The sequence below is a fragment of the Heterodontus francisci genome, unplaced genomic scaffold, assembly GCF_036365525.1.
Source record: "Heterodontus francisci isolate sHetFra1 unplaced genomic scaffold, sHetFra1.hap1 HAP1_SCAFFOLD_106, whole genome shotgun sequence".
NCBI lineage: Eukaryota > Metazoa > Chordata > Chondrichthyes > Heterodontiformes > Heterodontidae > Heterodontus > Heterodontus francisci.
Window position 1 is genome coordinate 5307755 of NW_027140940.1, and position 15415 is coordinate 5323169.

The 15415-nt window shown below is 47.6% G+C and overlaps 1 protein-coding gene across 1 annotated transcript; it reads right to left on the reverse strand.

Moving 5' to 3' along the window:
* Positions 1-443: 443 nt before the first annotated feature.
* LOC137361450 (probable G-protein coupled receptor 139) lies at positions 444-4007 on the reverse strand. Its single transcript, XM_068026312.1, has 2 exons — positions 3860-4007; positions 444-1330 (listed from the first exon to the last, which is right to left on the reverse strand). The coding sequence occupies exons 1-2, from the start codon at positions 4005-4007 to the stop codon at positions 444-446; spliced, it is 1035 nt and encodes a 344-aa protein (XP_067882413.1).
* Between the last annotated feature and the right edge of the window lie 11408 nt (positions 4008-15415).

Sequence of the window (15415 nt, forward strand, 5' to 3'; positions counted from 1 at the left end):
GGAGAGTCTGTGTCTATTGTTGGCCCTGCTGCACTGTAGAGGGCGCGCTGACTCACTTCGTACCCCTTTCTGCCCGCTCCTCAAATGGACACCTCTTGCCGACTGCCCCACTGCTCTTTGGCATGTGTGACCTCCCTGCCCATTCTGCACCCACCCGCAAGTGTCTTCCATCCTGTTGTCAGTCACGTGTTGTCTGCAGCCCTGCTCCCCTTTGCCCTTTCTGAGGTCCTCCCACCCCCACCCCCGCCAGTATATTTTGAGCTGGGGGTCACCTCTTTCCCTCTTCACTGCTGCTCTTTTCCGTGTGTGACGCACCCGGACAATGTATTTAGGATCATCCAGCTGTCAGTCACCACTTGCCCATTGAGGATAAATGTTATATTCATGGACTGGAAACACTGGGATCTGTTTCTGGGTTGCTCTCAGTTATATTGTTTATTCATTCATTGAATAATTGATGTCAGTGGATATTTCACCGCGCTCTTGACCTGCTCCCTAAACTTGGACTGTTTCGTCCCATAAATGAATGTGTTTGTGCAGATACTTAAATTCATCAGCATCCAGCCGACTTGTTGAAATATATATTCAGAATCCTTGTAACTCCCGGGAGCTGGTCCGATTGTGGTATAATAAAATAAATCTATAACATACACCAACCACAGAAGTATAAAGCTGCTGGATATGGTGAAGAGTAAAATCACAGACTTCCTTCTGCTCTCCATCTCTGGGTCACTGTGTTTCTCTCCCTTGCTCTGAACCCTCAGCCCCTTACGGATACGACTGACTAAAATGTGTCTGACTGTCAGAGCGTTCAGCAACAGAATTAAAGCGAATGGTAGCAAAGGGGTTAAAACTGTAGTAAACCAGTCAAATCCCACCCATCCGGGCTCAGTAAAAAGGCTAGACTTTGCAGTACAGCCCCATGGTACACTGTCAATTATGTCTCCAGGTTCATATATGAAGTAGAATGGGACATTTTTTAAACAGAACAGAATGCAGTAAGTTGATAGAATCACTGCCGCAGTTTTCTTGGTGCAATATTTTGTTTTCAGCTTCTGGCAACAAATGGCCACATGTCGATCAAAGGTGAAAGTAACAGTGAACCAGACAGAACAGTCAATGGCTGCACGGAGCAGGACAATGATAACAGTACACACAGGGGTGATGCCCAGGAAAGATCCCGGGAAATAATAAAAACTGATCCTGTACAATATGACCTGAGTGATAATGATCAGTAGATCCGCCGTTGCCATGGCCACCAGGTAGAGAGTGGGACAGGTGGAGAGTCCACACTTTCCCCGGGACAGGATCACAATCGCCAGTAGATTCACTGTCAGAGAGAGAAGGGAGAAAAGACTGGAAATTACTGATCAAATATTCTCCGTGTCAGAGCCAAAGCAGGACTTTAGCACCAAAAACAGGTGGGTTGGAGGCGGTTCAGAGGTTGAAATTTAAAAATCTCAAGCTCAACTCCAATCCACTTCCCACCTGCCCACAACTGGGATTAACGGAGTTGGGAGAGGGCATGGGCAGACAACCACTACCAGAATGCTTATTGGCAGTTTCACCACTTCAATGAGGCTGGAGGTATCTGATTTTAACTGTTTTCCAGGTTTTACTATGACTGGCCATGTTTCCCTGTTATACCCCATTCCACACAAAGGTAATGGCATTCGGAACCATTCCGCACCCGGGTCCGACACTCCCCCGGGAGCAACACATCAGATCCCACTACCCACTACCAGGATTGGACCACCCCAGGATTGGACCCTCCTACATCAGATGCCCCCAAAGGATTGGATCACCTTATGGCATTTAAACACCCCCGGGATCAGATCACCACCCCCCCAAAATCGGTCACCCAAAGGATCAAGACTACACATCGAGTCTTGGATCAGACAGTCCCACCACCCCCTCCACCTCCCCGGACTCAGATCACACTCCAGGATTGGAGAACCCTACCCAAGGTTGCGGATCAGACACTCGCTCTACCTCTTCCCATTTCCCTTCACCATGTCAGACTCAGGTCACACTCCAGGATATGAGACCCACTCCCCGTGGTTGAGAATCAAACACTCCCCATTACCCTTCCTGTCTCCAGGCTCAGATCACTCTCCAGGATAGGCTAACGCTCCCGACCTTGACAGCTCAACCATTAGAGATGTCTCCACTCTCTTCCCATTGCACTTAGTGATTGGACACCACCCACACCCTCCCCAATATTAGGCAGATTCCCCCATACCCCGGGGTGAGTATTTGGACGGCCCTGGTCCTGGGGCCTGTTCCACTGTCCTCCCTACCCGGCTGGAAGCCAAGCCTGTCACTCAGGCTCACTTCAGGTGGGGAACTGTCAAGGGTAAAAGAGGCAGTCTGTGGAGTTCAAACTCTGTTCCCCAACGATGTCACTCACCCCTGTTAATATCTAGGCCTAAGCATTGGAGAAAAAAATATATAAATACTGAAAATCTGATAAAATAGGAGAATGTTGGAAACACTCAGCATGTCAGGCAGATTCTGTGGAGAGAGAGAAACAGAGTCAACGTTTCAGGCAGATGGTCTTTTATCAGCATTGAAAGATGTAAGAGATTAACAGTTTTAAAGTTATCACAGAGCCAGGGAAAAGTGAGATAAAGGGGAGGGAAAAAAGGGACAGGTCTGTGATTGGGTGGAGGGCAGGAGTGATTTAATGACAAAAGGGATGATGGTGCAAAGCATATGGGAAATTTAAAAACAGGATGGATCCAGAGGAGGTGTAAATGGTTCCATCAGAAAAACAGGGCGGGAGGGGAGCGGAAAATCTGGCAAAGTGGAGAAGGCTCCAGTGTTTCTGAAAAGTGACAATGTTGCATAGACCAGCCTGGCAGCTGTGTACCAACAGGGGATCCTCACCCCAAGCACCAGCCCACAATCCTTCCACTCCCAGTGGCTCTGGTTCAGGCATCTTCCATGATCAGCACCAGCCGTCCAAGAAGGTGAGAGCAATAGTTATAATATGAAGCTTTTAATCTCAGTATTGTGTTCGACAGGCTATAAAATGTGTAATCGAAAGATCCACTGCTGTTCCACATTGTGTTTCAGTGGAAGAGTGTACGAGGTCGAGGGTAGAGCGGGATATAGAATTAAAGTGAAAAGTCACCGGAACCTCAGGGTTATGCTTGCAGACTGAACAGAAGAGTCAAGCAAAGCAATCACTAATTCTATGTTTCCTCCTCTCCCAATGCCCAGGAGATACCATCGTGACCAGTGAATGCTGCTGCTAAATTGTAAGAAGTAGAAGCAAGTCCCTTTATCACTTAGAAGAATTGTTTGGGGCTTTGGTCAGTGGGAATGGAGGAGGTGAAAGGTCAGGTGTTACATCTCCTGCGCTTGAATGGGAAGCTGCTCTACAAAAGGGAGCGGATGTTCTGGATGATTGAGGGGTAGGCCAGCGTTTCACAAAGAGCTTGGGGACCGGAGGGAAGCAGTATATATGTTTGGTGATTAACTTAGCTGGTCGTGGCATAAATGTTGTAGGACATTGCGTAGCATATGAAAGCTAGAAATCATAGAAAGTTTAAGGCACAGAAAGAGGCCACTTGGTCCATCGTGTCTGTGCCGGCCGAAAAACAATCCACCTATTCTAATCTCACCTTCCAGCATTTGATCCATAGCCCTGCAAATTACAGTATTTGAGGTGCGTATCCTGACTCCTTCTAAATGAATTAAGGGTCGCTGCCTCAACTACCCTTTCAGGCAGTGAGTTCCAGACCCCTCTGGGTGAAAATGTTTTTCCTCATGTCCCCTCTAATTTGTCTACCAATCACTTTAAATGTACCCCGCCGCTGCACCACTGATGTTAGACTTACTGGACTGTAATTACCTGGTCTGTCCCTGCTACACTTCTTGAATAATGGTACCATATTCACTGTTCTCCAATCCTCTGGCACCTCTCCAATGGCCAGAGAGGATTTGGAAATTCGTGTTAGAGCCACTGTGGTTGACAGAGCCCTCAACCGTGTCCGGCCCATTTCCCACACCTCCACCCTCACCCCTTCCCCTCCCTCCCAGAACCATGACAGGGTTCCCCTTGTCCTCACTTTCGAGCCCATCAGCCTCCATATCGAAAGGATAATCCTTCACCATTTCCGCCACCTCCAGCGTGATGCCACTACCAATCACATCTTCCCCTCCCTTCCCCTGTCGGCATTATGAAGGGATCATTCCCTCCGCGACACCCTGGTCCACTCCTCCATTACCCCCACCACCTCGTCCCCGTCCCAGGGCACCTTCCCCTGCAATCGCAGGAGGTGTAATACCTGCCCATTTACCTCCTCTGTCCTCATTATCCCAGGCCCCAAACACTCCTTTCAGGTGAAGCAACGATTTACTTGTACTTCTTTCAATGTAGTATACTGTATTCGCTGCTCACAATGTGGACTCCTCAACATTGGGGAGACCAAGCGCAGACTGGGTGACTGCTTTGCGGAACACCTCCGCTCAGTCCACAAGCAGGACCCCTGAGCTTCCAGTTGCTTGCCATTTCAACACTCCCCCCTGCTCTCATGCTCAATACTCTGTCCTGGGATTACTGCAGTGTTCCAGTGAACATCAACGCAAGCTCGAGGAACAGCATCTCATTTACCGATTAGTCACACTACAGCCTGCCGGACTGAACATTAAGTTCAATAATTTCAGCCCCCCATTTTACTTTCATTTTTATTTACTTTTTCTTTTGTTACATTTTTTACAATCTTTTTTTTGCATTTATTTCATTTCATCTTAGTTTGTTCAGTTTGCTTACCCAGTGTTTTTTTTCAGGTTTGCACTTGCTGTTGCTCAATATTCAGTCCGTTAACACCTAATCTGTACTAATGCTTTGTCTTTCAATATACCATTAACATATTGTTTGCTCCATGACCTTCTGGTCAGCTATTCTGTGGCCTTGTCCAATCTACACCTTCTCCTTTGTTATCTCTTGTCCCACGCCCACCTCACTTGCTTATAACCTGTGACATTTTTAATATTTGTCATTTTCTAAGAAGGGTCACTGACCCGAAACGTTAACTCTGCTTCTTTTTTCACAGATGCTGCCAGACCTGCTGAGTGGTTCCAGCATTTCTTGTTTTTATTTCAGATTTCCAGCATCCGCAATATTTTGCTTTTATATTGCATTCTTCCTTGCCGGTTTGCAAGAAATTGTTAATTCACTCACTCAGCAGCTTGAGGATAACCAAATCGATGGTTTATGAATGAAATTGATTTTGATCCGAACTGGGTTAAATGCAAACCAAGTCAGACATCAAACATCCTTATACCTACACTGGGATGTAAACACCACGCCTCCCTCACCCCACCCCAGGTAATTGCTTAGTCAGGAGATAAAGGAGGGAATGAAAGATTTGTCCGATTTCACAGCCTTTATCTTTCAGGACAACAAAAAACACCTTTCTTCCAACAGAATCTCCATGTTTTAGGAGAATACTTGGATTTAGTGCACAGGAAATGCCATGTGCCTGATACTATGTATGGGTTCGATGCAACAACAAAAACTAATTTTTCTGCTTGTACTTCAATAAAGTGCAAATATCTGGGTTGACAGGTTTTGATTGGTTAAAGTAGGAACAGGCGCTGCAAACTATCCCACTCACAACTGTCAAGATAAATGTGTAACTTTCTACAACAATGTTAAATACTGGCTTTTCCTTGTTAAATAGCATCAGAATCTGGGAATGTCTGTTCCTGCCATGGCTGAAGGTTCAAGCAGAGGGGAAGATTCAAAGTGAACAGGATAGAGGATGAGTAGAAAGAGGGACTTAGTGACCGCCTATTGGGGTATCGCAGTCACAGGTGGAGGGAGTCCTTGAGTACTGGAACTGTCCGATAGATACCTGGCATTTGGGACTGAAAGCTGGATAGAGACGGATCTTCCTGAGTGACAGCGTAGCACCATGGCTCAGGGGACCATTTCGAGTGGCGTGGGGTGAGAAGCGAAGCAAAAGGGACACAAGAATAGCAGAGCAACAGAGCTGGTAAATTCTCTCGAGGGTGGGGGGGGGGGGGATAGAGAAACAGATTTGCAGACAGCAGCAGGACCTGAATGGAAAACGGTCTCACTGGTGCCAGAGGAAAGAATATCCTGGAACGGGTGGCATCATCTGTTTGATGAAAATGAGAGCAGACTCTAGTCATGGTCAGAACCAATAATACAGATAGAAATACATTTATAAGGGGAATATTAGGGCCTGAGCTGTAAACTAAAACAAGACATCATGGTGGTGATTTCGAGATTGTTTCCCACTGCGCTGTCGATGGATGGAAATATAAGGCAGGTGTGGTAGCAGTGCTGGTGCAGGAGGAAAGGCACCTTGTTTAGGCACGAAAGTGAGTTGAGGGGGAAGGGAAGGGATGGCTGCGATCTGAACTGATCACCAAAAATGGATTTACAGGAAAAGTACATGAAGCCATTGAAGGACCATTAGCCTTTATGACTGGATGAGTGAGCGGGAATATCCGGATCCGAGACTAGAGAGCGGAATTAATAGTATTGTTGGAACAGAAACATAAAAAAATATAAAATGGTGAAAATGTATTAGCAGGAGTAAGGAATGTGGCTTTGAAATTGTGAGAGGGAAATGCTGGGTACTTTTAAAATTAAAAAGTCAAAATTACTGAAAATTGGAGTGATTGTTGAATGTTTTGTCTGTGAATGTCCAAATCATTCAAACATATTTGGAAAGCCAGAAGTATGAGAGATGTTATCTACTATCTATTCGATAGAGCCTGGGTTTTTTCAGGATTCAGAGAGAAATGTTTCTGTTTTCCAGCACATTTTGAGGGGATAGGAAAAAAATGTGACCCTTTCAGAACTTTCCATTGCTCCTTCTTTGGCCTCTACAGCATCTCCCACTTCTTCCAGCCGCTATTGGCAGCTATTCCTTCAGTGTTTTAGGCCCAAACCTCGCTGCCTCTTTCTCATACTTTAAGACGCTCCTGAAAGCCTATCTCATTGACCAAGCTGTTGGTCATCTGTCCTCATATCCCCATAAGTGGAACGAAGGCAGTTTCCTCTGAACAATGTTTTCAAGAAGTTCTGCACTAAACTCTCAACATCAAGATTGGCTGGATGGAAGCTCTCAATTTCTTCAAAGAGGCCCACTTTCTCCGGATCAAACCGCTCTCCCTGAAAATTGTGGTGAATTCAGGAGAAATCTCCCAGCTAATCCCATATCTCCATCAGTCTGAGAGATCAACCTCTACACTGAATATCACTTTGATGTCACTATCAGCAAAAGAAAAGTCGTTATCTCAAATATTTTGTCTGAAAAATCTGGTCACAGCTGATTCAGTCGGAACTTTCAAAAGGGAACAGGATATATACTTCTAGCGGAAAACATTGCAGCAATGTCGGGGAAGAGCAGGAGAGTGGGACTCATTGGCAGTGTGTCAAAACCTCCTTAAAAAGTGTTCAAAGCCACAGGTTGCCAGAAAGGGAGTCAACGTTTTAAGAAGTATATAACAACAAATTAACTTATAGAAATAAGACCTCCATGAATCTGTAGCCCAGTCTGCGGTGCACAAAGGAGAGAAATAGAGAAAACAAATTGTGTACAAGTTACATGACCAGATGCCATGCACGGACCACAAAGTTTGCTCTACATCACAGATCATTTTTTGAAAGAGTCAGCACAGACAGTGATGGGTGGAATGCTGTTCCGATTGATTCTCTGGCCCCTATTTTGCAGTCAGCAGTGAAGTTACTGTGCTTGCCGCTGACCTCGACCAAAAATGTCAACTTCCCGAACTTTATGATCCAGGTGAAAATTGTAATGGGATTCCCAGATGATTTCCTCAGGATGTGGGTCCCACCAGATCTCTCCGGCACAGTTCAATGTAATTGTAAACGTTAGAGCATGTACAGGAGTGAAGAGGAGACAGGCTCACGGAATCAGCCAAAACTAACAGCAGCATAAGGCATGTCCCAAAAGTTACCTGGAGCTTACAGGAAGGTGAGTAGTGTTTACCTAACCTATTAAGTCCTTTTTCCCTTAAAACTGGTGAGTAAAACTTTTATAAACGTTGATTTTTTTAAATTTTCCAAAACATTTTGAAAACGTTTAAATAAATGGCAAAGTGTATTGGACTGTTTGTAAAAAAAACATTGAGCTAACATAAATAACAGTTGTTAGAGGTGTGCAAAATAATTAACAGTCATTAAAAGACATGGACGGAAACAAGAAATAGAGGGAACCAGAAAAAGTAATATGTTGGCTTGGAAGGAGGTGGCATGGAGAGTCGACGAATGGCAGAGGAGTTTGATTCATGAAACATGATCTATTAGAGCCGAGGAGCGCCAGGAGACAGAGAGCAGCAATGGCCGAGGAGTGGCGGAGCCAGGAAACATCGAGGTCTGGGGAGTAGCGGGAGCCAGCAAGCAGCGATACCCGAGGAGCAGTGGAAGCAAGGGTGTGGCGATGACAGAGGAGTGGAAAGGACTGGTGAGTGGCAGGAGCTGGGACAGGGCCCAGGACCCGAGTTGAATGTTGAGGCGGGCATTACTGGGAGGGTCCGATGTTAAGGCTGGGTTTCACTGAGGGAATTTGATGTTGAGGTGACTTTTTATTTCTCAGCGGGTTGAATGTTGAGGTGGGCAGTACTGGAGGTGTTAATGTTGAGGTACTCTCAAACCCAGACAAGAAGTTTTTAACAGCGGAAAATGGAATGTGAGGACACCCGACCAGAGTGGGAAAATAGACATCTGCATGAAAGAGTTGTTTAGACTCAACATCAATAATTTAGAAGAAGGGTCACTGACCCGAAACGTTAACTCTGCTTCTCTTTCCACAGATGCTGCCAGACCTGCTGAGTGGTTCCAGCATTTCTTGTTTTTATTTCAGATTTCCAGCATCCGCAGTATTTTGCTTTTAGATTTTCTGATGATCAGTGAAAGAAACAAGAACAACATCAAGAAAGCCATCACTTGCCCAAGTACAACCATTAATTCAGATCATTGCCTGCTTGTAATGACGATGAAGAGGGGCAGTAACTGCAGTGAGACAAGGACACCAGGAGATGGAGATGGTGAGAGGGGGCAGTAACTGCAGTGAGAGAGGGACACCAGCAGATGGAGATGGTGAGAGGAGGCAGTAACTGCAGTGAGACAAGGACACCGGGAGATGGAGATGGTGAGAGGGGGCAGTAACTGCAGTGAGAGAGGGACACCAGCAGATGGAGATGGTAAGGGGGGCAGTAACTGCAGTGAGACAAGGACACCAGCAGATGGAGATGGTGAGAGGGGGCAGTAACTGCAGTGAGCCAAGGACACCGGGAGATGGAGATGGTGAGAGGGGGCAGTAACTGCAGTGAGACAAGGACACCAGCAGATGGAGATGGTGAGAGGGGGCAGTAACTGCAGTGAGACAAGGACACCAGGAGATGGAGATGGTGAGAGGGGGAAGTAACTGCTGTGAGAGAGGGACACCAGCAGATGGAGATGGTGAGAGGGGGCAGTAACTGCAGTGAGACAAGGACACCGGGAGATGGAGATGGTGAGGGGGGCAGTAACTGCAGTGAGACAAGGACACCAGCAGATGGAGATGGTGAGAGGGGGCAGAAACTGCAGTGAGACAAGGACACTGGGAGATGGAGATGGTGAGAGGGGGCAGTAACTGCAGTGAGGCAAGGACACCAGGAGATGGAGATGGTGAGAGGGGGCAGTAACTGCAGTGAGACAAGGACACCAGCAGATGGAGATGGTGAGAGGGGGCAGTAACTGCAGTGAGAGAGGGACACCGGGAGATGGAGATGGTGAGAGGGGGCAGTAACTGCAGTGAGACGGGGACACCGGGAGATGGAGATGGTGAGAGGGGGCAGTAACTGCAGTGAGACGGGGACACCAGCAGATGGAGATGGTGAGAGGGAGCAGTAACTGCAGTGAGAGGGGGAGACCAGCAGATGGAGATGGTTAGAGAGGGCAGTAACTGCAGTGAGACGGGGACACCAGCAGATGGAGATGGTGAGAGGGGGCAGTAACTGCAGTGAGATGGGGACACCAGCAGATGGAGATGGTGAGAGGGGGCAGTAACTGCAGTGAGACAAGGACACCAGCAGATGGAGATGGTGAGAGGGGGCAGTAACTGCAGTGAGATGGGGACACCAGCAGATGGAGATGGTGAGAGGGGGCAGTAACTGCAGTGAGACGGGGACACCAGCAGATGGAGATGGTGAGAGGGGGCAGTAACTGCAGTGAGACGGGGACACCAGCAGATGGAGATGGTGAGCGGGGGCAGTAACTGCAGTGAGACAAGGACACCAGCAGATGGAGATGGTGAGAGGGGGCAGTAACTGCAGTGAGACGGGGACACCAGCAGATGGAGATGGTGAGAGGGGGCAGTAACTGCAGTGAGATGGGGACACCAGCAGATGGAGATGGTGAGAGGGGGCAGTAACTGCAGTGAGATGGGGACACCAGCAGATGGAGATGGTGAGAGGGGGCAGTAACTGCAGTGAGATGGGGACACCAGCAGATGGAGATGGTGAAAGGGGGCAGTAACTGCAGTGAGACGGGGACACCAGCAGATGGAGATGGTGAGAGGGGGCAGTAACTGCAGTGAGATGGGGACACCAGCAGATGGAGATGGTGAGAGGGGGCAGTAACTGCAGTGAGATGGGGACACCAGCAGATGGAGATGGTGAGAGGGGGCAGTAACTGCAGTGAGATGGGGACACCAGCAGATGGAGATGGTGAGAGGGGGCAGTAACTGCAGTGAGACAAGGACACCAGCAGATGGAGATGGTGAGAGGGGGCAGTAACTGCAGTGTTTGGGGACACCACAAGATGGAGATGGTGAGAGGGGGCAGTAACTGCAGTGAGATGGGGACACCAGCAGATGGAGATGGTGAGAGGGGGCAGTAACTGCAGTGAGATGGGGACACCAGCAGATGGAGATGGTGAGAGGGGGCAGTAACTGCAGTGAGATGGGGACACCAGCAGATGGAGATGGTGAGAGGGGGCAGTAACTGCAGTGAGATGGGGACACCAGCAGATGGAGATGGTGAGAGGGGGCAGTAACTGCAGTGAGATGGGGACACCAGCAGATGGAGATGGTGAGAGGGGGCAGTAACTGCAGTGAGATGGGGACACCAGCAGATGGAGATGGTGAGAGGGGGCAGTAACTGCAGTGAGATGGGGACACCAGCAGATGGAGATGGTGAGAGGGGGCAGTAACTGCAGTGAGACGGGGACACCAGCAGATGGAGATGGTGAGAGGGGGCAGTAACTGCAGTGAGATGGGGACACCAGCAGATGGAGATGGTGAGAGGGGGCAGTAACTGCAGTGAGATGGGGACACCAGCAGATGGAGATGGTGAGAGGGGGCAGTAACTGCAGTGAGATGGGGACACCAGCAGATGGAGATGGTGAGAGGGGGCAGTAACTGCAGTGAGACAAGGACACCAGCAGATGGAGATGGTGAGAGGGGGCAGTAACTGCAGTGAGATGGGGACACCACAAGATGGAGATGGTGAGAGGGGGCAGTAACTGCAGTGAGATGGGGACACCAGCAGATGGAGATGGTGAGAGGGGGCAGTAACTGCAGTGAGATGGGGACACCAGCAGATGGAGATGGTGAGAGGGGGCAGTAACTGCAGTGAGATGGGGACACCAGCAGATGGAGATGGTGAGAGGGGGCAGTAACTGCAGTGAGATGGGGACACCAGCAGATGGAGATGGTGAGAGGGGGCAGTAACTGCAGTGAGATGGGGACACCAGCAGATGGAGATGGTGAGAGGGGGCAGTAACTGCAGTGAGATGGGGACACCAGCAGATGGACATGGTGAGAGGGGGCAGTAACTGCAGTGAGATGGAGACACCAGCAGATGGAGATGGTGAGAGGGGGCAGTAACTGCAGTGAGATGGGGACACCAGTAGATGGAGATGGTGAGAGGGGGCAGTAACTGCAGTGAGATGGGGACACCATTCCCACTGACCGAGAGAGAGAGAGAGAAACCCACACCGAGACACATATATTCACATTGACCAACTTAGACAGGTAAACACAAACACTTCCCTCTGTGTAAATAATGTTTTTACAAACATCAAAATCTCTCTTTTTATCCTTTCATATTTCACTCTTGGGGTTTAAATTTATTGTCAATCTGATTTCAAAGGGACCAGAAGTTTTGCTTTCCTTTTCCTGGGGTCAGGGGGTTATGGGTCAATGCCTGTGTCTGTGCAGTCTGTGACCCCTGACCCAGTGTTGTGACCCCGAGGTGGAACAGGGAGGGGGTTAGTCCCAACCTCTTAAAGGGACCCCGCACCGCCAGAACTGCTCCTCAGATTTAAACCTTCGAGTGAGTCAGTAGGAATTTGAACAAGGATGGGAACAAAGTGACATTGAATCTTCAAATATTTATTTATTCAGTGATGTTAATAAACAGCAAATTATCTGTCAACCCAAATTCACACAAGTAAAATTGTGAATTCAGATTAATAATTTTAAAGGAGAAATTATTGTTAGTTAATTCCATTTAATTGGCTAAAAATGATCATCACTACCTTGTTTAGTTCAGTATTTAATATTAATAAAGCCCTTAGGAAGAGAGGAGTAGGCCGTTCGGCCCTTCGAGCCCGTCCTATCACTTTGAGATATTTTATTCCTCACCCTCTCCCTTACTGTGTGTGTCTCTCTCTGTCCCTCAGCCAGTCTCTCTCTCTCCTCCTTACCTGTCTCTCTCCCTCCCTCACCCTGTCTCTGTCTATCTCTCTCTCACCCCGTCTCTCTCTCTATCACCCCATCTCTGTATCTTTCTTTCTCTCTCTCTCCCAAACCCATCTCTCTCTCTGTCTCTCCCTCACCCCATCTCTCTCTCTCTCTCTTACCCCATCTCATTCTCTCTCTCTCTCAGAACAGGACCATCGAATCATAGAGTACTATAACACATTAGGAGGTGATAGGATCAGTAATCTTAAAGGGGTAACTATTGTCAATTAATTCCATTTTATTTATTCAAAATTATCATCACGACCTTGTAATATTAGTAAAGCCCTTAGGAAGATAGGAGGAGGCCCTTCGGCCCCTCAAACTTGTTCCATCCCTTTGGGATATTTTATTCTTCACCCTCTCCTTCACCCGGTCTCTCTCTCTCTGTCCCTCAGCCAGTCTCTCTCTCTCTCTCTCTCCCCCCCACCCCCCCCCCGCCTCAGTCCGTCTCTCTCTCTCTCTCTCCACCAGTCTCTCTCTCCCCGTTTCTCTCTCCCTCCCTCCCACTCTCTCACTTGCCCTCCCTCTCCACCTCCCACTCGCTCTCTCTTTCTCCCCCTCCCGCCCCCTCTCTATCTCTCTCGCTCTCTCTCTGTCCCTCTTTCTCTCTCTCTCTGTCTTTATTTCAGTTCTTTCAGATATATGGATAGATTGGAGAGCTTGGGTTGTTCTTCATAGGCTCTTCCTGTCCACTGTATCCAGGCTCTTCACAATTTTATACACCTCCATTAAATCTCCGCTCAGCCTCCTCTGTTCCAAAAAAAATAACTCCAGCCTGTCCAATCTTTCCTCACAGCTAAAATTCTTCATTCCTGACAACATCCTCTATAAATCTCCTCTGTATCCTCTCTCCTACAATCACATCCTTCCTGTAATGTGCTGACCAGAACTGTATGCAGTACTCTAGCTGTGGTCTAACTAGTGTTTTATGCAGTTCCAGCACAACCTCCCTGCTCTTATATTCTATACATCGGCCAATAAAGGAAAATACAATCGAAAATCCTGTGAGTAAAACAATCCCTATTGTTAAAAAAAACTGCTAACAATTGTCACAGTGCAACACAAGTGTGATTTATTAAACTTTAACACAACAGAGTTTGTTACTCAGCCGTGTAAAATGCATTGCACTGTTACTGACCTTTACTCCAGTCCCTCAATCCCACTTCATCTCTGGGAGATTGTTATAAGATTCACCCCATCCTTTCAAACATAAATATTACCCACATCAAACCAGAGCAATTAGAAATTGTATACAGCGGCTGATAGCTAGTAACAAGACTGAAGATATTCTAACAACTAAAAATGATTCCATCTCCAACCGAGACAAATATATATCTTTATTTATATTAATATCCATCCATCCATCTGAATGGAGTCAAATGGAGGTCAGGCCTCTCCCATAACAACATTGTTTAACCATTTCACTTTTTATGACAGACTGAAAGCTTTCACCGATCTGGTCTCTATTTTACTCCAATTCTCTGTCTGATATTAATGAGTTGTTTATTTCTGTAGGATCTGCGATGACCTCTCCCATGACAGAGAATCCTGTGACAAGAACATCAGGTGAAACCTTTCTCTCCTGAAATCCCTGTTTCCTGTTTGTTTCTTGCTGTCTTGTTGCCAATTCCGTCTGGAGGGAGCTGAGTGAAAAGGCTGAGGGGATTTACGGGGAAGGAGGTTTTTTTAAATCTCAAACTGTACCAGAGTGGAACTCTCTTCCACAAACAGCAATTGATGCTGAGCCACTTGTTAATGTTTAAATCTGAGTTTGATAGATTATTGTTAACCAAAAGTATTAAGTGATAAGGGGCCAAGACGGGTATATGGTCTTAGATCACAGATCAGCCATGAGCTTGTTTAATGACAGAACAGGGTTGAAGGGCTAAATGGCCTCCTTCTCTTCCTATATTCTGTGACAAAATTACTGCTATCACTCTCTGTGTCTCACTCACCCTCTCGGTCTGTGTTTTCTCTCTATCTGCCTGTCTGACTCTCTCTCCTCTCTCAGAACGTAAAGACCAGACATCAGTCAGACATTTTAGGTTTGTTCTGTGTTCTCTGTTCAAAGTCATGAGGGGTCCAGACAGGTTAAAAGGTTGGGACAGTTCTGGCAGTGCAGGGTCCCTTAATCTGAGGCAAAATTTTGTGGATGCTGGAAATCTGGAAACCATCTCTCTGTCTCTCTCCCTCCCTTTCGCTTTCTCTCTCTCTCCCTCCCTCTCTCTGTTTCTGTCACTCTCTCACTCCATGCCTCTGTCTGCCCTCTCTTACTCGCTCTGTCTCCCTTGCTCTGTCTCTGCCTCTCTCTCTGTCTCGCTCTCTTCTCCCTCTCTGCCTTTCTTTCACTCCCCTCCATCTATTTCTCTCTCTCTCTCTCCCTACATGTCTCTCCCTCCCTCTCTTTCTTGCTCCCTCTCTCTGTATGTCTGTCTCTTTACCCCTCCCTCACTTCGTCTCCCATTCCCTCCCTCTCTGTCTCTCTCTCTCTCCCTCCCTCCCACTCTATGTCTCTCTCTCACCCTCCCTCTCTCTGTCTCTCTATGTCCCCCTCTCTCTCTCTCTCTCCCTCCCTCACTCTCTACATCTCTCTTTCTCTCTTTCCCCCTTTGTCTCTCTCTGCCTCCCTCTCTGTCTCTCTATGCCTCCCTCACTTCGTCTCCCTCTCTCTGTCTCTC